Source organism: Vanellus vanellus, assembly GCF_965231255.1.
Source record: "Vanellus vanellus genome assembly, chromosome: 27".
NCBI lineage: Eukaryota > Metazoa > Chordata > Aves > Charadriiformes > Charadriidae > Vanellus > Vanellus vanellus.
The window spans coordinates 405,347-430,558 of record NC_138932.1 but is presented as its reverse complement, the minus strand read 5'-3'; the positions used below and the strand labels follow the sequence as shown (position 1 = coordinate 430,558).

The window sequence follows — 25,212 nt, the reverse complement described above, 5'->3', positions numbered from 1 at the left end:
GGATGAGTCAGCCCGGAACCCCCTTTGCCTCCGCTGACCATCCCCTGGGAGCAGGGGACAGCTGTGGCATCACAGCTCAATGCTCCTCCACAATGTCAATATCAGCATTTTTACTTTTCCCCCATATTTTACTATTTCTCCCCATCTGATTTCCCCTCACAGCCACGGGGTGGGCTGCGATGGTTGGGTGCACGCCAGGGCGGCACATCACAGCGTGTCCCATCGTTCAGCAAGGACCAGCACAGGTAGCACTGGGCTCCATCTTGCACCCAGCGCCTGGCACAGAATTTGGGGATTTTACACCATTTTAGAGACACGAGGGGCAAGCATGACCTTGCCCTTCCCTGGACCTGCCCTTGCTCCTGGGGGAAGTGGTTGCTTTTGTGGGCAGACTTTTCCAAGGAAGCAGCTCAGCTGATATTCTGTAGTAATGAAAGAAGGAACCTACAGACGTGAAAAAACAGTGATTTCTCTCCCCCTCTCCCCCGTGTGTCCCCCCCACAAAGCCTGATCCAGCCTCTGACACGCTTCCCCAGCAAACCTTCCCAAAAGGCTTCACTATAAATTTATTTTCCTTTCCCTTCGCAGCAGCACACGAGATCAGATCTGCTGTATGGGCTGAGTTATGTTGGGATTATAAAATAGTTTGAATTAAGTGTTGGGGTGGGGTGTGGGTGTTGGAAAGATTTTTACAGCCCTGGTCACTCTTCCAGGCCACCTCCAGCATCCCCGCGCTGTGTATCCCTGCGGGGAAGTCGAGAGCTGCTGCGGGCAGAGGGTGGCCGGCCCACAGGCAGGGGCTGCCTCCCCCTCTCAGCCAGAAATTCAGCTTTAAATAGTCCACCGGGGAGATCCTCGCCTGTTCCTGTAGTCATCGGTGGAAAAAGATGGGCATGGAAAAGTGCGGTGGGACACGGCTGCTTCCCCCGACGTGGGCATGTGCGGCCGGGGCTGGGTGGGTGCCAGGCAGGGCTCAGCCCCGATGGGTTTTGCAAAACCTTCTTCATCGCTTCTGCCAAACCCAGCGTGTGTTTCGTAACCGGTCACGGAGGCAGAGGTCAGAAAAGAAAAAAAACCTCTCTCTTCTGATTTTTCCGCCACTGGTGTCACCGGCTGCCATGAGCCAGGTGCTCCCTCTAGTGAATCCGGGGCTGCCAGATGAGGCCGTGGGGTGAAAACCCACAGTTCAGGGATGATGTTGGGGTGCAAATTTACTCTGGCCACTCTTCCCGGTGCTGCACCATGGTGCTAACGGGCTGAGCCCTTCCCCACCGAGGCACCAATTCTCTTTTGCTCACCCATGCCTGGCTTGTGGGGTGGTACCCAGAGCCCCCTCCATCCTCTCCTGGTGCTTCAGCATCTTCCTGGTTGCCCTTAGCCACAGTCTGGGGAGATTCCTTGCCTTGCTTCAGCCCCGCTCTTTGCTCCCTCACCTCCGCAGCCTTTGTTGCAGCCCCAGCTCGGCTGCAGCGGGGATCAGTGCATGCCGGAGGGTTTTGCCCCGATTCCCCAGGGATTAGCGGGGTTTCTTCCAGCTGGGAACGCGGATGTCAGTGCCTGGCGAGCAGAGGCGGAGACTGGGCTGAGCTGCCGCTGGGAGATGCTCAGGCCATGGGCATCATCACGCTGGCATAAACCGTCGTGGGCTCCTTTTCGGGGCTCTGCAGCAAAAAATGGGAGTGAAGGGGTTGGTGAGGTGGCTGAGCCAGGGGGGCATCCATGGGTTGCCTCACAGCAATGCCTAGCTGGGGTCATGCCTAGGGAGGGGGCCAGCCCGCCTTACCTGTGGGAGGGATGGGTGGCCCTGCAGGGCAGGCGGCTCTGTCGGGGGGCTGCGTGGGGGCCGGGGGGCTCTGCCAGGGACTGTGTCCGGGGGCAGGCCGGTGGCTGCAGCGTAGATGATGGTGCAGGAAGAGTTTTCGGCAGGGGGGGTCCCTTTTTGCTTCTGCATGGAGAGGGAAGGATGAGCAGCGGCAGGAGGGAGGGCTTTCCCTCCCTCTACCCTACATGGATCCACCGTTTCCACCCCCAGTTTGTGCTGAGCAGGACTTGGGGAGGGGGGGGGGAACCCCACAGTCTGTCCCCAAAGCCACTGAGGGATGCCGGGGGCTCGGGAAGCTGCAGCGCTCGACCTTATTCCCAGCAATTCCCAAATGAATGGTGGTCAGGCTGACTTCTGGAATGGCAGGGATGAATGACTCTGGGGAGCCCCATTCCCCTCCCCAGCCACAATTTCACCCTCTCCCTCGCCAGCCGCGGGGCTGTGTTGACACCCAGTGGCCAAAGCCCATCACAGAGGGTGCCGCAGACCAGCCAGGAGGCACCCAGCAATGCCCCAGGGCTTTGGGTGCTGCTGCCCGAAGCCAGGTTGTCGCCATCTGACATTCCCAAACAAGAAAACCCAGCAGGGTCATGCCTGCGCTCCCCAGCGCTTTGAGGTCCCATCACTACAGGAGCACTCGTAGAATCACAGAAGGGTTTGGGTTGGAAGGGACCTTAAAGCTCATCTCGTTCCACCCCCTGCCCTGGGCAGGGAAACCTCCCACCAGCCCAGGTTGCTCCGAGCCCAGTCCAACCTGGCCTTGAACAACTCCAGGGATGGGGCAGCCGCAGCTTCTCGGGGCAACCTGCGCCAGGGGCTCACCGCCCTCACAGGGAAAAAATTTCTGCCTAATATCTGATCTAAATCTACCATTTTCCAGTTTGAAGACATTCCCCCTCGTACTATCACTCCATGCCCTTGTAAAAAGTCCTTCTTCAGCTCTCCTGTAGGTCCCCTTTAGGGACTGGAAGGTACTCTAAGGTCTCCCTGGAGCCTTTCCATCCTTAAAGGAGCATTTTTTCCCCCAACGCACCGAGTCCGGCTGAGGTCGCGCCAGTCATGACTCACCTCCACCCGCTGCACTTGGGAGTAGATGGTGTGCACCTCGCTGTCCTCGGCGAGCGGCGGGCGCTCCTGCTCCTGGCTGGCTGCAGGGGGATAAGAAAAGTCACCTGCGAGGGGAGCAGGGACCAGGCTGGCGACCCCAGCACTTTGCAATCTGCATTATGCTCCTGTACCCCAAGGCATGGCAAGGGTGAGCCCATGCTGGATCCGTCCCCGGCATGGCTCCCGCTGGCTGGACCCGGCTGCAACCCTATCACGGCAGCTGCCCAGATGTGGTCGGAGGATTTCTGGCCGCCACAGGTCAGCTTTGCAAATTTGTTACCACACACAGGGAAGGTGAAGGAGGAGGAGGGGCCCAGCCTGGGTGAGGCACTCGGAGAGATGATGCTCTCTCTGATTTGGGCTGGGATCATTCAGCTCCCTTTGAGACAATGCAATGTGATCTCAGAAGCCCGTCATATGTCATACGGGTAAAGCACTGGAGATCACATGCAGGTACATTTCTCTTTTTTTTTTTCCTCTCTTTTTTTTTTTTTTTTTTTTTTAAGCTGGTTTCCTTCCTGCTTTTTACTTTGTGCTTCAAGGGAAACAAATTTTGCTCCTTCCCAAGGGCCAGGAGGGTACTCCCAAGACAAAGTGCTCACAGGAATCAGCCCCATTCATTTGGGCTGACTTGGGGGCAGCTTCTGTCTCCCTGCAAGGTTCACCCTACCCTCAGACCACCAAACACCCTTCCCTCACGGCACTCACCGCTGGACATGGGCAAATGGGCAGCCACGAAGACGCCGGCGAGAATCATCACTGCGGTGGTGGGTACCACCACCATCAGCACAAGATGCTCCGTCCTCAGCCCGCTGCTGCCTGGGATGGGGGGGCAGAGAGGAGAGGGGGTCAGCCACCAGGCCTGGGGGCCCAGAGTCACCCAGAGCTGAGCAGAACAGGTTGCTGAAATCTTTCTTCATCTCATCGCCTAATTTTGGGCTGATAATGTCGGCAGAACAGGAAACCAGAGGCAGGAAACGCTTCTCTTCAGCAGAGCTCTCTAATCGCCTCCAGACTGCAACAGTCTGCAAAAAAAAACCCTGCTGGGGGCCAGATCGGGGCCAGATAAAGCCCTCAAAACTTCTCTGGTGGCTTTATGGAGGCCTGGGGGGGCGGGGGGAGAGGAAGCCCCTTGCAGCCCCTTTGTACAACGCCCTCGCATCGCAGGTGTGTGAGAAAATGGCCCTGGGACAGAGCTCTGCATGAAGCTCCAGCCTCCAGCTGGGCTCCCACCATGAGGAGGCACCCGGGGTGGCCCTGAACCACTCCCTGGGACACCAGGCGGTGGTGTCCCACGGTGCAAGGGGCTTTGGGGCAAGGGGGGGAGAAACAAGGCCAAAACGCCCTCCCTTGAGCATCTTGTTTCAGCATCTCCCTTTCTTAAGCGAGAATCCTGACCTTTTTTTTCCATAGGGATATTTTCCCAGCACAGGTCACTTCGAGAGCCCCGGAGGTGATGTGACTTCACCGCCGGGTCCCCGGGGAAAGGGGCGGCCACCACACCGCCCAGCCCGGGCGAAAGTCCCCCACGTCACGAGGGAGTGTTAGAAAACCCCGGTGAAAGAGAGCGTGACTTTTGCCCCAAGAGACTCCGAAGGGGAAGTTGTCACCAAGGTTTTTATCCTCCCCGAACCACTCGGTGTACAAGTTGCACACATTTAAAATGAGCTCAGGGTACCATGACCATTCTGTGATACCAGTGCGCAGTGGCTGGGGTGGTCGGGGAGGCAGGTGAGACCCGTGGCTCCGTGGACGGCGTTTACAGGAAGGACCGGGCAAAAAGTGACGCAGTGGCCACTTTTCTTGCAAAAAAGTTCCTTTCGATGTTGCCTAAAGCAGCGTGAAAAAGTCCCCTGCAAAGCAAGAGCGGGAGGCTGGAGAGAGCCGGGTCAGCAATGAGGGACTTACCCTCTTGCTTGTAGCTGCACTCAGAGGAGTTGAAGGGGATGACCCGGCTGCTGACGGGGTTGCTGGCTGTACAGGCGCAGGTGATGCTGGTGTTCTGCAGGGGGTAGGAGAGGTGCAGGAGGCTGCCATTGCGGGAGCAGAGCCCCGAGGTGCGGGTGTCCCAGCTGCCCCAGCTGTAGGAGACGTTGTCCCCTCGCTCCGCTGTGCAGTTGAGGGTGATGGTGCAGCTGCCGTTGGCCAGTGCCCAGCTGAGGATCTGGACACTGGGATCAGACACCGGCTCTGGAGAAAGGGAGGGAGGGAAGGGGCAAAGGTTTGTGTCCAGGAGAAGATGCAAACGCCGCCTTGGCCCCCACCTGCGAAATCCTCCTGGCCTCTCCAAATTCCCCAGGAGATGGAGAGGAGCCAGTCTGGCCCCAGACTCACCACAAACACATTAGAGGGGGACATGGTCTGCATGAACCCCAAAGGGGTACCCAGATGGGGCTGCAGGAGCGTCCTGGACTCACTGCAGCCACCTTGACATGAAGGTGGGCATCTCCCACCCTCCTCGTCCACCACCCACCTCCCAGGCCTGCTCCCAGCACTGCAAGAGGCTGGGAGCATCCAGCAGGGTCCTCCCAAAGCAGCGTGTCTCACCATACACCTCCAGCTGTATCTGCCAGACTTTCTCTTCTGACCCTTTGCTGACTATGTACTCGTGGAGTTGCCTGTCCTCCCGGCTTGTGTTCAGGATCTCCAGGGAGAAGTCCAACTTGCGGAAGCGTGTTCGTTCCTGCATGTAGTTGGTGTAGTTGCCGTCCAAGTACTTGAGCAGGACGAGCTTCCTCTGGGGGTCCTCCGTGTCCCGCTTCCAGACGGCCTCCCTGAAGCGCAGGGTGAGGTTCTGGAGTTCGGGGGGGATCCGCAATATTGTCGCCTTCCCCATGGTGCCCAGCACCGTCTCCCTCGCTCCGCGGCCCATGCCTGGTGGGAGAGTGGAGAGAAAGGCTGAGGAAAGCAGAGGGGCACGGGGGGGCTTTGAGCCACTGTCATCCCCCTCCCATCCCGGCTCTGCAGATGCCCGTGGAGCTGCGGTAGCCGGTGACATTATTGGACCCACCCCGGTGATCCGCAGATTGGGGACAGCTTGGGCTGCGCAAGTCAAATCGGTCAAAAATTGAACAGATTATCTAACCGCGTTTTCAAGCTCTGGGTTATCCACCACATCCTGCACCAACGATTGCTGGCAGGTGGGAAGAAGATTCATTCTGTACTTTGGTGAGCTGTAATTCAGTGCGAGCTCTGCCCCACACCCGCCCCACAGCACCATCCCCAGAACCGAAGGAGTGACCCCCAGCCCTCGACCCCACATCCTCCACCCCAAAGGATGCGTGTTGAGGGCTCAGCCCAGGAGCCGGAGGAGAAACATCTTCCTCTGCTCTTTCTCCCCACTCTCGCCTTCCCGGAACAAGGCGAGAAAGTCTTCATTTGCATCAGCCTCAACGTTCTCCCGCATTGGGCACTGCTGTGTGCGATGCCCAAATCCTGATTTAAGGGCTTTCCATTGGCACAAGGACAGCCAGCCGGAGTGGTGGAACATCGCCCCATGGAGCAGAGCTGCCTCAAGCAGGGGAAGGTTCCCACAGCCCCAGTCTGGTGGAGATCCTGGTCCTGGGAGAAGGGTCCTGGCAGTGGTTGGACCAGCCTGGAGTGACATCAGGGCAGTCCAGAGGGAAGCCAATGCTCGGTGGCTCTTGGCCAAAGCCTGCAGTTGGGTGCATGTCATGGCACCCACCCCCCTTGAGTGCCACAGCTCCAGAAACCTTCAGTGGGGCTTTTCTTGTAGAAATTGCAGGAAGTGCAGCATCCTGGAGGTGAGCTCAGCTGTAAATCCCAGGTTGTCCTTCTCCTGGTCGAGGTGGTCCCAGGTGCGTTTCTTGGTGGCCACGGAAAAGTGCTCTTAAGAAATCATCTCCCACGCATCCCAAAGCATCTCAAACACCTGGAGTTCCTGGAGAGCCTGCAGGAGGATCTTCTCCCCCAAAACCTTTTCCTGTTTTCGGTTACAAGGCAGTGATTCATATTTGCCTGCAACCCTTGGGCAAAGAAGTTTGTTTTTGTAGGAAAAAACAGTGTGGGGAAAAGGCACCAGCTCACTGCTGCTGCCAATTGCTGGCAGTGGGAGCGCGGTAGGAACCCCACCGTTTCACCCCCGTGTTTCCTACCAACTTCTTTCCACCGGGGCGAAGCTTTGTCCCAGAGGGGAAAAAAAAAAAAAAAAAAAACAAAAAGAGGGGGAGCTACCCCGGAAGAACAGGTCCAGGGAGGCCCAGATAGGCCCAGTACCCACCTCTTCTGTGGCGCATACAGTTCCAGTAAAAACCACAGGGCGAATGTTCTCCCCGCCGCCATCCCAAGTGAGTGCCATTGCTTATTTTTTTTCCCCTTCTGTGGCACAAAACATAGCCATTTCTGAGCTGTCCCTGTGGACTACATCTCCCTAAAGTCGAAGGAGCTGTGCGGACATGGCCATCATCCCACAGAAACCCCACTGTCCTTCCAACCCGGAGCCTCCTACATTTTTTGCTGAGACGTTTACTGTAAAGCCCAGCACGCAGGCGGTTGCCGTGTTTTCTCAGCAACGTGTATTTTTGAACGCGCAGTGGTCAGGCTCCTCGTTAATTACCAAATGGGAAAGCCCTTTTTACATCACGTTAGAAAAACCCTCTGCCCCAGTGAGGGGCATCTCCTTCCGTGGGGAGGACTCGGGTGGAGCGAGGCTGCAGGAGGAGGGATGTAAAGGTGTCTGGAACCACACGATTCCCAGGCAGAGGGGTTGGAGGAAGGCAAATGAGCCATGCTGGCCCAACGTTGGGTCTGAAAGCAGCCCTAAACATCAGCTTTTGGGCTCGTGGGACTTTTGGTGCGCTGGCCAGGCAGAAAACACCGGGGGGATTTTAAAAGCAGGTATTCTAGTAACAGGGAGCCAGCAGAGCCAACGAGAAACCCCAGCTCTGTCAAGGTCTCTGATTTCCTGGCCGAACCCTTCGTTTTACACCCAGTAATTACACAGACACAGTGGCAGAGGGTTCATGGGGCTGCAGGGACACGGAGCATCCCCAAGGGAAGGGGTATGAACGTCAGGCCAGCACCGAGGAGAGGGTCAGGATTAGTCACAGCTCTGCTCGGGGCCCATGACTCCCTGGGCGCTTCAGCGCAGGCTCAACATCACCAAACCCGATTTTGCAACATCCTCCCGTAACTGCTGATGGGTTGGGACGACAGGACCCAGCAGCCCTGGGGGTAGTCCGGATGGCCCTCACTCCCTGGTCTGGGGAGGATTGCGACTTGTCCAGGACACCATCATCCCCAGGACACCATCTGGCGCTGGCCAGGGCTCTCCGGGCACCCAGAGCACAGGCATCATCCCGCTGCCGGTCCCTTTCCACCCACCTTACACTCATTTCAGTGCTTGGGCACCGTCCCCCAGCCCGCCGGCACCTCCTGGTCTGAGGCACTTGGTATCACAGATAGTGAGACCATCTGCCAAGGACCTTCATGTCAAGTCCCCCAATTCCTGTCTGGTACTAAATTATTTGCTCAGTGCTATTAATACCCCATTAAAACACATGGTAGAGTGCTTCACTATTGCAGCTACACTTTACCCGTCACCATCTTTGTTCATTCATCATCTTTTATTCTCTCCTTCCCTCAGCCTGACTAGTCAGAGAGTATTAGGGATGCACCGCGCATCCAGCTCGGAGTTGCGAACCATTTATCTTCTCTATGAATATTTATACTCAATCTGCCCGTCCGCCCAGCACGCAACTCGTGGTTTCTAAAGGTCTTAATAGCTGACAAAAATCCCCAAACGAGCCAAACCGAGCATTTCGCGGAGAGGAAAACATACATACCCCAAACACAGCTGAGAGAGATCAGCAGCCAGAGAGATGTGCTGCAGCCCATACCTCGGTTCACGGAGCCTCTGTTGCAGTGGAATCAGTATCTGCCGCCAGGCTCATTATAAGAACAGGTGTACTCAAATCAGAGGCTCTGCCCTGGGCCATGTGTTTCCTGTTTTTTTGGCTGAATGATTCTTTTTTTTTTTTTTTTCTTGAGTGGAGAGTATTCAAAGCACTGAGCCTTGCTGCTGAATGCTTCGCCGGAGACAGCCCAAGAGACCTGCAGAAGGAACCAGAGCATCAGTTCCGAGTTTGTACCAGAACTGCATCATCCCGCCACGGGTCCTTAACCCGACCCTGAAAGAAGAGGAAACGACCAGTGAAAAAAAAAAAAATAATCATTTCACTTACAGTAAGAGCTTCCCGGGGCTGTACAGAGCTGGCCAACCCTGCTACCGCAGAGTGGGCAGAGGTGGGCGGCTGCTCCCCTGATGCGGCATCATCCCAACCGCCACCGCTCCATCCCAGCACCATGGGGCCGGGAACCAGCACAAAGCCTGCCCGGAGTGTAGCGGTGCTCACAGCCACAGCCATGATGCCGAGCAGGTGCGGGAAACACCCAAATATTCTGGAATTAACCTATAGCCCTACTTTGGGCTGTGTGGGATCTACAGGGAAGAGGAGTGTGGGTGGTCTTTAAAAACCCACCCAGGGAAAGCCCAATCCTTGTTCTTGGGCTGAGCGCTCAGGGAAGTGATCTGTACTTGGATTTGCTCCTGTTCAATGCCATCCCCACAGCATGCTCAGGGATGGGGATGGTCCCCCCAGATGGGGATTTGGATGGTCCCCCCAGATGGGGATGGAGCGGGGACTGCAGCTTCCCGCACTCAGTGGAGAGCTGGGGATGGGGAGCGTGGGGAAAACACCACTCACTTGTTCCGCTGCTGGAAAGGGGGTGAGAAAAGCTCAGTTGTTTTTGTGTTTTTAGTCTAATGAATTATTCACCTCCTCCAGTGCTCAGCCCGCGCAGCTTTAAAATGGGAGAAGTGGTGGGGATTTTTTCCTATTGCTTTCTTCAAGTTTTTGTTGCTTTTTCTGGGTTCTGGTTCTGGTTTCTGGGCTCCCCGGTTCAAGAAGGACAGGGAAATGCTCAAGACGGTCCAGCAAAGGGCTATGGAGATGATGAGGGGACTGGAGCATCTTTCTTACGAGGAAAGGCTGAGGGATTTGGGGCTTTTTAGTCTGGAAAAGAGAAGACTGAGGGGGGATCTTATCAATGCTTATAAATACTCAATGGGAGGGTGCCAGGGGGATGGGAACAGTCTTGGTTCAGTGGTGCCCAGTGACAGGACAAGAGGGAATGGGCACAAACTTGAACATAGGAAGTTCCATCTCAACCTGAGGAGGGACTTCTCTCCTGTGCGGGTGGCAGAGCACTGGCACAGGCTGCCCAGAGAGGTGGGGGAGTCTCCCCCTCTGGAGCCATTCCAAACCCGCCTGGACGTGTCCTGTGCCACTGCTGGAGGTGCCCCTGCTCTGGCAGGGGGTGGGGCTGGGGGAGCTCCAGAGGGGCCTTCCAACCCCCAGCATTCTGCAATTCTGTGATTCAGAGGAGAGCCGAGGTGACAGCGTGAAGCAGGAATTCCTCCTCTGTTTTAAACCAAACGTGAGTGGATTACCACTAGGAAATTCTAGTATTTCCGCAAGGAAATAAAAGGTGAACTTGCACCCTACCGCTTTTCAGTGGAGCCAAGCTCCAAGACCTCCATGAGTTTCATTGCCAATAAATTATTTCTAATGATAAATGCCTAAAAGCACACTAAACCACCTCAGTGTCCTGCTAGGCTGCTCCTTCCTTCTCGGAAAGCTTCTGGCTGAGGGAAAAAAAAAAAAAAAAACCAAGAACAAAAACCCAAAGAAGCCATTTCCCAATAACCAGCAATTCACAGAAGGGAAGAGCTCAGCAGAGGCATAAAAAAGAAAGGATGAGTAAGAGCAGCATGAGGGGACACTGCTGCTTTTCTCATCGCACACACACACAAGGATCTTCGGCTCAGCTGAAACGTGGTGGTGGTTCCTACCAGATGCAGCTGGACCAAGCACTTGGCCAGATGATGGAGGTGTGAAGACATCGCCTTGGAGTATTTTGCAGAGGAGTGAGATGCCCTGGCACAAATCCCACCTGAAGAGCTGGTGAGAGGTCTCCACTGGATGGGCTCCACCGGCTCAGCTCCCCCAGGGAGGGCGGTAGGATGGTCCCCAAACCTCCCTTTGCCATAGAGAGATGTCCCGCTCTTGTGCACAGGCTGTGCTGGCACGGAGAAGGCCATTGACCACAATCTGGTCCAGGAAAACCATAAAACCCCAATATCAGCCATGGGGCCCTACCACAGCAGGGTGCCCCAGGCTGGGCTAGGCTGGCACTGACCAGGAGGAATGGGAAAAGTTATTTAACAAGCAAAACCATCAAGAAAAAAAATCCTTCCAGGAAGCACCAGGGGGGCAAAAAAACATAGAGAAAAACCTTCTTTAACAGAAAATAATGATCCTAAATGCCTTTAACTTTCCCCACCAGCTCAGACTGAAGTCTCCTGGCTGGAAAGATGACTGAGACACGGTACTGGGCTCTGTATTTATTCATCGCAGGAGGGTTTATGATGCTGATGGTGCTCAGCAGTCACCCTGAATTTGGGCCAGAAGAGCCCCAAACCTCCACATGGGAATGGACCAAAACCCATGCAAATATTTTCAAGTGGGGGAATTTTCTGTAAAAAAAAAACAAAACAAAACAACATTGGTGTTAAACCCATCAGCCCACCCAGCAGGAATTACCCCGAGATGCTCATTAGAGCCGGGAGCTGGAACGACTCCTGCTCATTACTGGTTTTTCAAATGAGCTGGTGAGGTCCCTGTTGACCCTTTGATGCATCCGGCCTTAGGAGTCTTTGCTTAAAGATGGCTCTGGAAAGTGATGGCTCTGGAAAGTGGTGCCTCTTGGGTTTTACAGAGGGTAGAGCCCAACGGCATCTTTTTGTGATCAGCCAGTTTGGGGGTCTCATCCAGGGACTGGTCCTGCCGGCAGGGGGGTAATGAGATGAGTAGAGATGTCAACCACAGAGCGTCTTCAAGCCACAGTGAGGAGGAAGAGGAGGAGGAGGAGGTGTCCCAGGGCTATCAGCACGCTGATGGTGGTGCAGGGTGCAGCAGCAGAGGACTCACCTGGAGGCAGAGGGAGACCTGGGGTGTGGGGGATGCTGTGGACTGCCCAGCCCTGGCAGGGGACCCCCTCCCCCCTCCCCAGGTGGGTTCCTGCCACCCATCAGCCCGCGGCGCAGGGGGTATATGGAACCCACCACTCCTGACCCATGGGCCACCTCCAGCCTTGCAGGGACCCACTGTCCTCAGGGTCACCACCACTGCTCCGGGGACCCTCCAAAGCCACCACCACCTCGCGGCCCATCCCACTCGAGTTTTTGCCATCTCCAGTGCACACCGCGGGCAGTACCTGTCCAGGAGCAGGGGTGCCTGTAGGTCAGCGAGGCGGTGTTTGAAGACACAGGGTTGCTGACTTTGCAGACGTAGGTTTCTAACGAGGGGTTGAAGGAGACAAGCTGCTCAGAGGTACCCACACCCTCCAGCGGGAGCTTGCTGGGGTGAAACCACTCGTAGGTCACCCCTTCGAGCCCCACCAAGCAGTGCAGGGTGGCTTTGCACAACTCCGGGTCATCCCTGATCACTTTGGCGCTCACAATGGGTTTCGGGACCAGATCTGCAAGAGGCAGCGGGGTGTCAGAGCCTCCCTGTCCCACCGCGGGGCGCTGGGACAACCCCTCCCATCCTCCCAGCTCACCGTAAACCTTCAGGAGGACGCTTTCAATGCGCTCCTTGCCCATCTCGTCCTCCAGGTACACCTGGTACATGCTGCTGTCGTTTTTCTGCAGGCGGCTGATTTTTAAGGTGGCATTGGGGAAGAGCTCCAGGCGTCCCTTGTAGTTGCTGTTGGGGGACTGGACCATCATCCCGTTCTCCCAGCTGGCAATTTTCACAGAGTTGTTGCGCCGCCAGTGGAATTGGTGGTAGGAGATGTTATTTTGTGGGCTGGGGCTGAGATACGCCACCCCATGAACAGCCCCGACCACCTCCGATGGCCCATGTTGTGCCCAGGCTGCCGAGAAAACAGAGACTGGTGCTGCTTGACCAGCCAGCCAGAGCGCACCCCTCCCCAGGACTCGTCCTTGCTTGGGGACCTCCATTCCTCGCAGACACATGGAAAATGCAAATCACCCATTTGCTCACTAATTCCTAACGCCTTTGCGCTCCGTTGGCCTTGGAGGCGTGTTGCAGGGACAAACCCTACAGCTACCGGCCGGATTTCTGCCTCCCCACCCCACGCACATGACTTGGTGAAGTTTTTTTTTCTTTTTTCCCCTTTTGCTTTCATTTTTGGGGTCTTCTCCCACCCCCCCGTCCAGGCTCACCCAGAGCAGCCCCTCACCCCCAGCTCGGTGGCAGCGATGCTGGGGGCTCCTGCGGGAAGGGAGATGGTGGGTAACACCTCGGGGACAGCAGCCGGATGGGAGAAGCCAGGCAAGAGCGCGGGGATGGGGAGGCTTTACCCATGTGCACCTCCCCAAGGTCCCCCCACCATTCCCAAAGCCGTCGTCCCCCCAACCCAGCACCCTCCCCCTGGGGGAACCCACCGCCGTACCTTGCTTGATGAAGAGGAGGAAGAGCAGAGTAATCACAGCCGCCATCTTCTCTCCGCATCCGCACCCAAACCCCAGGGTGGAAGTCTCCCTCGCCGGACAGCTGCTCTTCAAGGACCCCCTCCCCGAGCCTGCAGCCCCCCGCCACCGTCCCTAAACCCGGAGCTGGGGGAGCTCTGCAGGAAAGGGGCTGACGGGGTGACGGGGCGACCATGCAGCCGGAAGATGGCACGAACCCACCACAGTTCCTGTTCTGCTTCTGCACTCAAGAAAGAATCACCAGCCCAGCATTTGTGACGTTGGCCCATGGGCGGCCGGCGAGACCAGGTGGCAGCCCCGAGTTTCCCTGGGGACACCGCGCACAGCACCCCGTGGGCCACCAGCCCCCCCATCAGAGTCACCCCATCACCATTCCGATGGTAAATGAAACGCAAATTCCAGGGATCATATGTCTCCTTTACAGCTGCTGTAACCAACCCACAGGGTTCCCATTTCTCTGCCTGCACGGCCAGGTCTGTGTCCTCAACAACGTGCCATCACAGACCAGCGGGGACCTCTGGAGCTCATCTCCTCCACCTCCCAGCCAGAGTGGGGGCACCCAGAGCAGGAGGCACAGGACAGCATCCAGGCGGGGTCTGAAGATCTCCGGAGAAGGAGACTCCACCGCCTCTCTGGGCAGCCTGTGCCAGTGCTCTGCCACCCTCATGATAAAGATGTTCCTCCCCGTGTTCAGACGGACCCTCCCGTGTCCCAGTTTGCACCCATCACCCCTCGTCCTGTCACTGGGCACTGCTGGGAAGAGCCCAGCCCCGTCCTCTCGCCACCCGCCCTCTCGCCATCACTCAGCGTTGATGAGATCCCCTCTCAGCCCTCTCCTCTCTGGGCTGAACCGCCCCGGCTCTCCCCGCTTGTCCCCGGCAGAGAGACGCTCCTGTCCCTGAGCATCGCCATCCATCCCCATCCGCAGCCTCAACTTGAGCAGAGACCACTGGCACCGGCTTTTGGGGTGTCCCTGTGACCCTGCTTCACAGGAGGGACATGCTCAGGATGACTTGCTGATGCTAAAGCACGTGCTGCGGCCCCAACCATGCCAGCCACCAACCAGGGCAGATGCTTAAAACGAAGGATTCCTTCCTGAAAGATGACATTTCAGGACCTTTGTTCAGGATGCACGGGGGAGCGAAGCCGGCGCAGCCCCCACGTCGGGGGCAAACGGCCGCCAGCGTCTTCCCACGCGCCGCCCCGGCCATGAGCGAGGAGTGCCGGGGCCGACCCCAGCCGGGAACAAAGGGCAACAGCGGCGCCTGCTGAGCCCTGACCCAGTTTAATTTCATCCCCGAGAGGTTCCCATCCATCGGGGAGGAGATCCCATGTCCACTCAGAGAGATGATGGTCCGAGCATGCCCACAGCCATGCAATGACGCTGTGGCCGGATCGCTGGCACTGATCCGGTGGCACCGCGGTGCCGAGCACCCGCCGGCTTCTCCCCGTGCCTGATTCCACCGTGCTGATACAATCTGGTGGAGATGGGAAAGAAAACTTCCCCGGCAGGGAGCAAAGTGCTGCCTCAGCACTTGCAGCCAGCACTGCAAATTATCTCTGATATGCAAAAGCAGGTCATTAGCATAAATTACAATGCCGTGATGGAGCAAGTCTTTGGCAGGAGCCAACGTGCTGATGGATGCGGCAGCCTCCAGGCTCCGCGCTGTTGTCTTCAGATGTTTCTGCGCATTGGGAACACGGGGACCCAGCATTTCAGGCTGCAGAGGGGCTGAGATGTGGCTCCTGCTTTAGCCCCCGCTCCCGGGCAGAGGCCACAGCCCAGCAGGGACTACCACCGCGTCCCCAGTACCTGCGCCACAGCATTCCCATCCCCTCCATCCTACCTGAAGTTTTCCCACTGAATTCAGCCGGCCACAGGCTGCTGCCTCTCCATCATCACCTGAAAAGAGGGTGTAGCCGGGGGGGTCCAGCTCTTCTCCCAAGTAACAGGCGATAGGACAAGGGGAAACAGCCTCAGGTTGCACCAGGGGATGTTTAGGATGGAGATTAGGACAAATTTCTTCACCAAAAGGGTTATTTAGCATTGGACCAGGCTGCCCAGGGACGTGGTGGAGTCCCCATCCCTGGAGGGATCTAAAAGACGTGTAGACATGGTGCTGAGGGACACGGGTTAGTGGGAACATGGCAGTGCTGGGTTAACGGTTGGACATTGATGTTAAAGGTCTCTTCCAACCAGAAAGGTTCTACAATTCTATTCTGTGATCAATACCAACTGCCCCATGCGGAGGGGGATGCTGTTGCAGCACAAGAAACAGTCCACTCACACCTGTGCATTGGGAAAAGCAGAGGATGGGGCTCAGGATGGCATAAACCAGTCCGGCTCCAGCAGCAGCGCCAGCACATTGTGCCTGAGCCCCCACCCGCGCCAGCCCAACCCCCTAAATTCCCTCACGGTGGCAGCCAGACACTCCCTCCCTCCCCACGCCAGCCTCCCACCTCAGCTCCCACTTAATGATCCCAATTAATGCTCCTTTCATGGGGAGAAGCTACAAAGCTATTTTGATCCGGGGACTTGGGCGGGACGGGAGGGTTGCGGAGCCGCTGCCGCTCCCCATGCTGCCATCAAAGTGCCACTTTTCATTTTAATCCCAAAGAAAAGAAAAAAAAAAAACACCACCTTGATCTTGCCTTTGGGAAGATCTTTGAAGCCGGAGACCCTTTTGCTCCACCTCCTTCTCCCATGGCCACTCGTGCTGTAGGCACGTGGGATCACTTAGGTGGGAAGGGACTTGGTGGCGTCCCTGGTCTCCACTCGTCATGGGGCAGCCAGGGCAGGGACTGTCCTGCTTGAAAGCAATGCCCACAGACGCCTTTCCCCCAACCCGACACACGCCACCGAAACTTTGCAAAATGCATCTCTGCTTGAGACCCCGTTTTCTTCAGAGGTGCCACAAACAAGGTAATTCCTGCTCCCTCCCTGTGCCCAAGGTATATATATAGCCAATTAGGCTAATTAAACAAGCACCACAATTGCCTCACGCGGTTCAGCTTATATTCGCACCTAAAAATAAATTCCTGAGGTGTATTGAACCTGCCAAGACCTAAAAAAAAAAACCCACATGATCACACATTGGCACTAAAATGCACACACCCCACACACATATCCTCTCCCCTGACGATCCTGCCTGTCCAATTTCACATCCATCTCCTCTGGTTTCCATCACCATCTGGTTTCTCCACAGGTTTCCATCACCAAATCTCTCCTCCTTCCCTCACAGGGAAGCTTCCAAAGGCGCAGCTGGGTTTTGCATCTTTGCAAAAACCCATGTCTGACCATTGCCATCCCGAGCGAGTCCCTGGCTTCGCCGGGTGGGGGATCTGGTGGGTGCTGGAGGTCTCTGGGTGGTCCGGGAGAACTTTGAGAGTTGTGGTTTAACCCCAGCCGGCAACTGGGACCACACAGCAGCTCACTCACTTCTCCCGCTCTGCCCCAGAAGGGTGGGGAGAAAAGGAGGAGAAAGGGAAAAAAAAACCCACCAAACTCATGGGTTCAGATAAAGACAGTTTAATAGAACAACAACAGGAAAGGGAAATAGCAATAATAATTATTATAATGGTAAAAGAATATACAAAACGAAGTAATACAACACAAGTTGCTTTCCTCACCCAGAGATTGGCTGCCCAGTCTGTCCCAAGCAGTGACCATGGATCCCTGTCCAACCCTCATGTCTATAGTGACCATGATGTCTATGGCATGGAACATGCCCTTGGCCAACTTGTTCTGTCTGTGCTCTTTCCCAGTTTCTGTGGGAAGCTGAAAAAAAAGTCCTTGACTAATATAACCACCACCCAGCAACAACTAAGACAATATGCATTATCAACATTCCTTTCGCACCAATTCTGAAATGCAGCAGCCCACTAGAAAGAAAATTAACTCCATCCCAGCCCAAACCAGGACAGGCCCATAGGGAAGGGAAGGTCTTGCTGAGGCAGCCAGGGCACTAGGAGAGGTGGTGGCCAGCAGGAGCCTGGGGCGAGTCCTGTGACGGGGGGCACCAGCATCTAGAACCTCCCGTAGCCTGAGAGGAGATAGGTGAGGTTTAGCACACCATGGTCCCAAAATGCTGATGAGCTTTGGAGATACCCAGGGCTCATCTCCCCACCAGTCCGGTGCCCATTACCTCTACATAGGCAGTGGAAACCAAAGCTGGGTCCAGCCTCTTCTTCTTGAGAGAAGACGCCTGTGGAGCAGAGCGAGAACCTGCCATTAGGCAACGCGCGAGCTAGGAAGGTGAACCCGGCACCTGGTTGACCAACCGAGGGGACCGGGGTCTCTGTGCCGCTGCGGCACCACGGCAGGGTGACTTCACCTTCCTGCTGGGCTGGATCGTGGAGTAGATGGTGCAGCTTTCAGGTTCCTGAGGGCAGCTGGGTCCCTGCCAGGGCCAAAAAGTTGAGGTGCACAAAAAAAACCCAAATTTTGGGCAAAAGGGGTGGTCTTGGAAGCTGCCATGGATGCATTCAGCCCAGGGGCTGCACAGCAAAGCCCATGGGGCAGCTCCAGTCTCCACTGGCACAGGACTGAGCTTACCTGCGTTTTGGTGATGACGGTGTAGATGGTGTTTCCTCCCACAGTGGCCTCACTGGTCCCATTCTGGGGCTGAAAGCAACCCCAGGCTGGTTAAAGGATGCAACCCAGACATTTCCAGAGGTCCTGTCCTTCCAGGCAGCACAGGAAGGGGACACAACCAGGGACAACCCCAGCACTCACAGGGTCTTGGCCAGTTTGGGCTTTGCCCACCTCCTCGTAGACGGTCAGCATCTGCTCGATGTTTGCTGGGGGAGTTTGAGGGGTCAGTGTAAGATGGTTGATGTGTTAGAGCCCCCAGACTGCGGGGTTTCAGCCCTTGAACAAAGCAAAGCAGAGGGAGAAAGAGGTCCCCTGGCAATCAGGAGGTTTGGCTTCGTTGGCACCTGGCAGGGGCAGGGGAGGGATGCTTCAGCTCCGAATAAAATCAATATCCAAACCCAAACAGCCCTCTAAACCCCATGGGACGAGTCCTCCCTGTTTGGGCACTCCTGCTCGGGCTGCTGGGATGCTTCATCTAGCTCATCCACAGGGACCACCCTGCATGAGCAGGGACAGCCAAAGACTTTGCGCCCTGTGCAGCGCCTGGCCGGGGGGTGACAGTGCCCGGTGGCTTCTCCCGCATCAGCCCCAGGAGGAGGGAGAAGCCTATGGGCAGCAGGGAGAGCGTTAGGAGCACGACAGCGATCAAGAGGAGGGCAGTGTTGCACAGCCAAAAACCCCACTGCTGCCCGTCCCGCAAGCCACCGCGCCAGCCCCGGGGACAAACCTCCCAGGGGGTCCTTCCTTCGCTTCCAACACCAGTAGCAGGCGGCCACCAGGGCTGCGAAGACGACCAGTGCCAGCCCCATGGCCACTGCCCACAATGGAACGGTGCCGAAAAGTCCTGGGGAGTAAGGAGAGGAAAATGGGAGACCTTCAGCAAAGGGCAGAGGCGTCGGCCATTTCTAACACCGTCTCCATCACCACCCGCAGTTACATCACCCGCGCTCGGCTATAACGCTTCCATTCCCAGCAGGGGAAGCTGGACACATGTTGGCGTCAGCATGACATCCTCTGCAGTATTGCTGGCCCAAGAAGGGCCCTGAGAGAGGACTGGAAGCGGTGCGGCTTGTGCACCCCCTAAATCCTGCTTTTACGGAGCAGAGGGCAAATTACCTGCGGCCGCAGCGCGACAGGCTGCTGCGACGTCGGTGCTGGCCGCGGCCCAGCTCGCCAGGTTGCTGGCGTTGCAGTGGCAGACAGTGGGGTCAGAGTCCCTGCGCACCTGCAGCTGCAGCCGGGGATGGTGCTCCAGGGCTCCCGCGGGACCCCCGGTGCAGGACCAGTCGTAGGAGACGGCACCAGCGCCGGGCACGGTGCAGAGCAGTGAGAGGTTGCACCGTCCCTGCTCCTGGTGCAGGACGCGTGTCTCCAGGAGCGGCTGGCGGACAGGCTCTGCGGGGACGGAGCCGGTGAGAAGGGACGGGGGGGACAGGGTGACAGGGCGATGGGGACCCGGCTACTCACCCCACACCGACACGCGGAAGCACAGGGTGGTAACAGTCCCTGATGGGTCCTCAAACTCTGCCCTGTAGACCCCACTGTCTGTCGGGTGAACCGGGCTGATCGACAGGGAGAGGGTGTCCCACTGGAAAAAGGCTCTCCCAGAAAAAGGACCCTTGGCGAGTGGGTCAGATTCATTCTTCCCAGCCGTCAGGATGCGCTGAACATATCCTGCATCCAGACTCACTCTCCAGTCGATCTTTATCCACCCCTTCGGGGGTCTCTCCAGCAGCAGCTGCAGCTCTCCGTTGGCAGACACAGCTTGTTCCCGGCACGCCAGCGATTCTAAAGCAGAGAAGGGTGAGCGAGGGACCGTGGCCTCAGGAGATGCTCCATGGCCAGGGAGGAGGCATGGCTGCTGGAGCCCCCCCCTGCCCCAGACTCGCAGCTCCCAGCATGGTCCCCCCCGCAGACAAGCTCAGCCCGGTTCCTCACCGCCACCCCCTCCCTGGGTCTTTGCACCATCCCGGGGTGGACGCGTGTCTGTCCGCACTCGTTTATCTGACCGCACGTTGACGATGCTCACGCAATACCCTCTGCCCTGCCGCGAGTCGGGGTGGTTGCAGACCCTCTTGTCATCCCATCTGGTTGCTCATTTCTGCCCCCACTCCCTCCTTGCCTGCACATCCTGGGGAACAGCAGGAATTTTGCTCACTGGACCCTTTTTTTTGTGTATGTGTGTGACTTTCTGCACTTGCCTCCCTCTATTTCAGCGCAGCCCCGGATGTCAAGAGCTCTGGCAGAAGCAAGATAAAAAAAAAAGCCCCTTAAAAAAACAAACAACCGCGGCCGCTGGGGCCGAGCGTGCACACAAGCTCATGGTTTCCTCACAGCGCTGCGTGTGGTCGTGGCAGCGCCGGGGGTGGATTCTGCACAGCCCCATGCATCCCTCATCTTGCAAAGCCTGGCTTGCGCATCAAGGTGAGTCAAGCCCGCGTGCCGTCAAGGCAAGCGTTGGTCTCCGGGAGCTCGGCTTAGCCCACCCACCCATCCCGCAACACTCCCGGCAGGATTTTGGCTCTGCACAGCCAGTGGGAACACCAAGCTGCGCTCAGAGGACACCTGTGGAGCCACCAGATTTGCAGCTCCAGCTTAAATTTCGTCTTTGCGAGGATGCCCTGGCCCGACCCTGGGGTGCAGAGGGGACATCCCACCACCTAGCGGATCTAGGAATGGGAGAAAGCGGCACAAGCGAAGGCGGCAGCATCCTCCCATCGGGGAATCAAAGGAGCTGGCTTGGGAGCAGGCACTATTTAGGTTCCCAGCCCTGCTGGCTCCCACCTGGGACCTGCAGCTCACTTCAAAATGCCCCTTTCCCACCCCACCCCCGGGTACCAAACAGCCTGCAAGAAATAGGGATTATCGCTCAGTGCTGCTTAGTGGACGCCTAGTGCTGCAAGGAAGATGTGACAGCACCATAATGCTCTCATTGTGGGCTCCAGGCGCTGCCCTGGAGGGAGGGTGTGCAGAGTCAAGGCGAAAACCATGCAAAGAAAAAATGCATCCCGCAAGCCGGGAGGTGCGAGCGTAACCCGCTGGCTGCCTGCAGCCGGCCCCCAGCGCTGGGACCAGGCCAGCGCAGCGCGCCGCAGGTTCACCGTGCCGCTGCCTGCAGGGAGGTTTTTGCAGCTCAGCTGAGCCCCGTGGGTTGCTGCAGGCTCCGCTGCTTCGAGCGAGCGACACCCCCTGAGCAGTGAGGGTGTCCCTACCCCCCAGTCCCGCACCATCAGGGTGGGCAACGGAGCCGGGAGACACATCTTAGGGTGGCGAGAGAGGGAAGGTGGAGGTGATGCTCGCCTTCCCAAGAGCAGGGAAGGGTGGAACCAGGGGGGATACAGCGATGCAGCCGGGAGACGCTCCAGGCACCAAGCTGGACCCCAAATGCAGACATTTCTCTGCTCCCCTCATGCAGAAGTAGCTGTTTTTAGGAAGAAGACCCTCAGCCACCACCAGCTCCATTGAAATAGTCAGGGAAAGGTGCTGTGTTTGTTCACTGGAGAGACCCGACCTTAAAATGCTGCATTTCTGGATGCAGGAAAGGTCAGGGCTGACCATGAGGCACGGGCACTGCTCCGGCAGGGAACTGATTTCTTTTGGACATGCCCTGGTGTGCTGCAGGCAGCAACACTGCCCGCAGAGGGGAATTGGCGCTGCGTGAGAGCCGCTCTGGTTCTACCTGCTCTGGGCAGGAGTGGACACAGAATATTGCAGAAAAGCCAAAAAAAACCTCACGCAGCCCCACTCCATTGCCCCAAGGACCCCCAGCCCAGCTCCCTGCCCGCGACTGGGTTGGACGGGCCTTGGAGCGACCTGGTCTAGTGGGAGATGTCCCTGCCCAGGGCAGGGGGGTGGAACGAGATGGGCTTTAAGGTCCATTCCAACCTAAATGCAGGGGTATGACCCCGCAGCTTCTCCGGACCAAGCGCTGCGGATTCCTTCGTGCCAACCTTCCCCTGTCCCCGCATCCCTCCCGCCCTGCCCGCGAATGCTGCCTGCAGTGCTCCCCCACCGCCAACCCCTGCTCTGTACCGTGAGGCCAAGCGAGACCCCATCCTGGCACCGCGTCCCCTCCTCACCTTGGCCACTGGCCGTGGCCAGCAGCACCAGGAACGGCGGTGCCAGCAGCGCCAGCGGGTACTGGGCTCCCCCATGCTGGTGCATCTGCGGCAGCACTCGAGCGAGCTCCCTGCAGCCGAAGAGGTGCGAAACCCCTCAAAGCCGGCAATTGTGTCCAGCAGCAACTTCCTCTCCCGCCTGCGGTTCCTTCGCACCCTCCGCCCCTGTGTGTTCTCCTCGGCACTGCCGCTTTCGCCCCCGCTGCCCCCCCCCCAGCCCAAGCCTGCGCCGGGGTGCATGGCCACCGGGGTCCCCCGTGGGGCAGAGCCCGGTGGGGATGGACACGCTGCCAGCTGCCCCCGGTGAGCTCGGCTGTGGGGCTGAGTGGCTGCAAACCGCAAAGGAAACTAATTTTAATTACTCAGGGTGGGGGTGGGGGGGCAGTTTTTTGGGGGGTTTTGCTTTCCTTTTGCGCTCTCTGCAGGAAGACAAGCATGCCAGGTGCTGCACGGCAGCGGTTTGTGACGTGCAGACATGTCCAGCGCCCCGACCGCAGGCTGGGGACGGCCCCCAGCAGCAGGATTTGGCCCACTGGGGAGAACTGCCCAGCCCAAAGACCGTGCCTCAGGGTGAGGGAGCTGGGGAGTGGTGCAGCCCAGCCGGGGGGGCACCCAGGGAATGCGGGGGGCAGCGGATGCAGAGCCAGAGCTGATCTCCCACCCCAATTCCCGCCTTTCCTTGGGACAGCCATGGAGCACGTCGCCCGTCTTCTCCTTATCTCCCTCTTCTTCCTCTGCTGAGCCCAAGGTAAGCGCGGGGAGGGGGCGGCAGCCGGCTCTGCCGTGGGAGCTGCAATGAGTTGTGTCCAGCCTCTGCGCAGGGCAGTCGCGTGGGGCTGGCAGGTTCCTTGGGAAACTGCTTTTAAAAAGCACACCTTGGCTTGTCGCTTGGCTGTGGGTTGGGTTTTGTTTTTCTTCTTCTCGTGCGAACTAGCAAGAAAACGGCTCGTCGCAGGAACAGAGCAGTCTCTGGGGTTGTCAGGTGAGAAAAAAAAAAAACAAACCAACCCCCACAAACCAAAGCTGAAAGCAAAAGGCTCTTTTTGAGGGTCAGAAAGCCTCAGTGTTATGCGTGTCACTTAAACTGGGCCATTTAGAAGGAATTATTGTGAAAAATTGTCAATTTTTTAAAGAAAAGGCAGCGTATCTAGAAAAAGAGTTCTTTGCTTGTGAGGATTCGACTTGCTGTAGGAGGCACAGGGGAGGGCGGTGAGCAAGAGCTTCATGGGAGCTTCCTCGTCTTTGGAAGTTGAGATACCCTTTATATTACCCTGAGATAACAAATACATATATTGGGAAAAAAATAACCCACCCAGTGCATAGTTGGGAGTATCTCTTCCTCCCCAGCTGAGGTTAAGTGGAGGATGGGAGAGAAGGAGGAACTGAAAACGGTTTCCCAAACCGGCGGCCCCGGGGGGGACACCTGGGGGAGGGCTGAAGGCGCGCGATGCTGGAGGCTTCAAGCTTCAGGTCCCCCAGGATGGACGGAGCGGGGACCGTGCTGGGTACAGGACCCCTACTGCGGTGGCGGTGACCGTGTCCCTTCCTCGCCATGGAGCCATCTCCTGCAAGCAAAATTCCTGCTGTTCCCCAGGATGTGCAGGCAAGGAGGGAGTGGGGGCAGAAATGAGCAACCAGATGGGATGACAAGAGGGTCTGCAACCACCCCGACTCGCGGCAGGGCAGAGGGTATTGCGTGAGCATCGTCAACGTGCGGTCAGATAAACGAGTGCGGACAGACACGCGTCCACCCCGGGATGGTGCAAAGACCCAGGGAGGGGGTGGCGGTGAGGAACCGGGCTGAGCTTGTCTGCGGGGGGGACCATGCTGGGAGCTGCGAGTCTGGGGCAGGGGGGGGCTCCAGCAGCCATGCCTCCTCCCTGGCCATGGAGCATCTCCTGAGGCCACGGTCCCTCGCTCACCCTTCTCTGCTTTAGAATCGCTGGCGTGCCGGGAACAAGCTGTGTCTGCCAACGGAGAGCTGCAGCTGCTGCTGGAGAGACCCCCGAAGGAGTGGATAAAGATCGACTGGAGAGTGAGTCTGGATGCAGGATATGTTCAGCGCATCCTGACGGCCGGGAAGAATGAATCTGACCCACTCGCCAAGGGTCCTTTTTCTGGGAGAGCCTTTTTCCAGTGGGACACCCTCTCCCTGTCGATCAGCCCGGTTCACCCGACAGACAGTGGGGTCTACAGGGCAGAGTTTGAGGACCCATCAGGGACTGTTACCACCCTGTGCTTCCGCGTGTCGGTGTGGGGTGAGTAGCCGGGTCCCCATCGCCCTGTCACCCTGTCCCCCCCGTCCCTTCTCACCGGCTCCGTCCCCGCAGAGCCTGTCCGCCAGCCGCTCCTGGAGACACGCGTCCTGCACCAGGAGCAGGGACGGTGCAACCTCTCACTGCTCTGCACCGTGCCCGGCGCTGGTGCCGTCTCCTACGACTGGTCCTGCACCGGGGGTCCCGCGGGAGCCCTGGAGCACCGTCCCCGGCTGCAGCTGCATGTGTGCGAGGACACCGACCCCACCGTCTGCCACTGCAACGCTAGCAACCTGGCGAGCTGGGCCGCGGCCAGCACCGACGTCGCAGCAGCCTGTCGCACTGCGGCCGCAGGTTTGTGGGACGAACAGTTTTTGCTGGGGTGGGGGATTTTCTGCCCCCTCCAGCTCCATAATGGGGTTCAGGACTTAAAGCCATAAGCGGGAGATGTGTCTGCGTGGTTTGGGGGGGAGCAGAGCAGCGCACAGGCAGCGTGCAAGGTGCTGCGCGGCTGCGCAGCGGTGCCAGCAGCGGTGGGGACGTGGCAGGATCAGTCCCACACGTGCTCTGAGCCTGGTAACTGGTAACCCAGTCTCGGTGACCTCCTGGGAGGGGGGACAGGGGATGTGTCCCCTCACCCCATCCCCAGCTTCTATCTCTATTTGCAGGTGTCCCATGGTCCTACTGCAGCGTGAAGGGGATGCTCTGCCTGCTGGTGCTGCGCAGCCTGGTCACAGCCACGGCAGTCACGCAAGTCCTCGTCCGGCAGCAGCGACCCC

At 57.8% G+C, this 25,212-nt stretch overlaps 3 protein-coding genes across 3 annotated transcripts; all 3 read right to left on the bottom strand.

Annotated features, from left to right (window-relative positions):
* Positions 1-1,581: 1,581 nt before the first annotated feature.
* On the bottom strand, positions 1,582-11,633 carry LOC309682025 (signaling lymphocytic activation molecule-like). Its single transcript, XM_082496039.1, has 8 exons — positions 11,554-11,633; positions 8,734-9,001; positions 5,477-5,803; positions 4,838-5,119; positions 3,638-3,748; positions 2,891-2,970; positions 1,784-1,945; positions 1,582-1,661 (listed from the first exon to the last, which is right to left on the bottom strand). The coding sequence occupies exons 2-8, from the start codon at positions 8,783-8,785 to the stop codon at positions 1,605-1,607; spliced, it is 1,071 nt and encodes a 356-aa protein (XP_082352165.1). The 5' UTR covers positions 8,786-9,001; positions 11,554-11,633; the 3' UTR covers positions 1,582-1,604.
* On the bottom strand, positions 11,340-13,680 carry LOC309682024 (CD48 antigen-like). The gene is made up of 4 exons (XM_082496038.1): positions 13,430-13,680; positions 12,572-12,886; positions 12,227-12,490; positions 11,340-11,940 (listed from the first exon to the last, which is right to left on the bottom strand). The coding sequence occupies exons 1-4, from the start codon at positions 13,473-13,475 to the stop codon at positions 11,846-11,848; spliced, it is 720 nt and encodes a 239-aa protein (XP_082352164.1). The 5' UTR covers positions 13,476-13,680; the 3' UTR covers positions 11,340-11,845.
* Positions 13,681-17,135: 3,455 nt separating this feature from the next.
* LOC309682057 (natural killer cell receptor 2B4-like) lies at positions 17,136-22,224 on the bottom strand (the record flags this gene model as incomplete). The annotated part of the gene is made up of 9 exons (XM_082496075.1): positions 17,136-17,509; positions 17,612-17,671; positions 17,801-17,866; positions 18,022-18,090; positions 18,202-18,266; positions 18,788-18,904; positions 19,177-19,455; positions 19,528-19,848; positions 22,140-22,224. The coding sequence occupies 9 exons, from the start codon at positions 22,222-22,224 to the stop codon at positions 17,432-17,434; spliced, it is 1,140 nt and encodes a 379-aa protein (XP_082352201.1). The 3' UTR covers positions 17,136-17,431.
* Between the last annotated feature and the right edge of the window lie 2,988 nt (positions 22,225-25,212).

Bases quoted from the DNA above. Each gene is read 5' to 3' on its own strand.
- LOC309682025 (XM_082496039.1), bottom strand. From the start codon at position 8,785: ATGGGCTGCAGCACATCTCTCTGGCTGCTGATCTCTCTCAGCTGTGTT. The intron at 5,804-8,733 runs GTATGTATGTTT...CTCTCCCACCAG, and splicing joins CTCTCTCAGCTGTGTTTGGG to GCATGGGCCGCGGAGCGAGG. The intron at 1,662-1,783 runs GTAAGGCGGGCT...TTTTTGCTGCAG, and splicing joins GCCACCCATCCCTCCCACAG to AGCCCCGAAAAGGAGCCCAC.
- LOC309682024 (XM_082496038.1), bottom strand. From the start codon at position 13,475: ATGGCGGCTGTGATTACTCTGCTCTTCCTCCTCTTCATCAAGCAAG. The intron at 12,887-13,429 runs GTACGGCGGTGG...TTTTCTCGGCAG, and splicing joins CCTCCTCTTCATCAAGCAAG to CCTGGGCACAACATGGGCCA. The intron at 12,491-12,571 runs GTGAGCTGGGAG...TGCCTCTTGCAG, and splicing joins CGTCCTCCTGAAGGTTTACG to ATCTGGTCCCGAAACCCATT.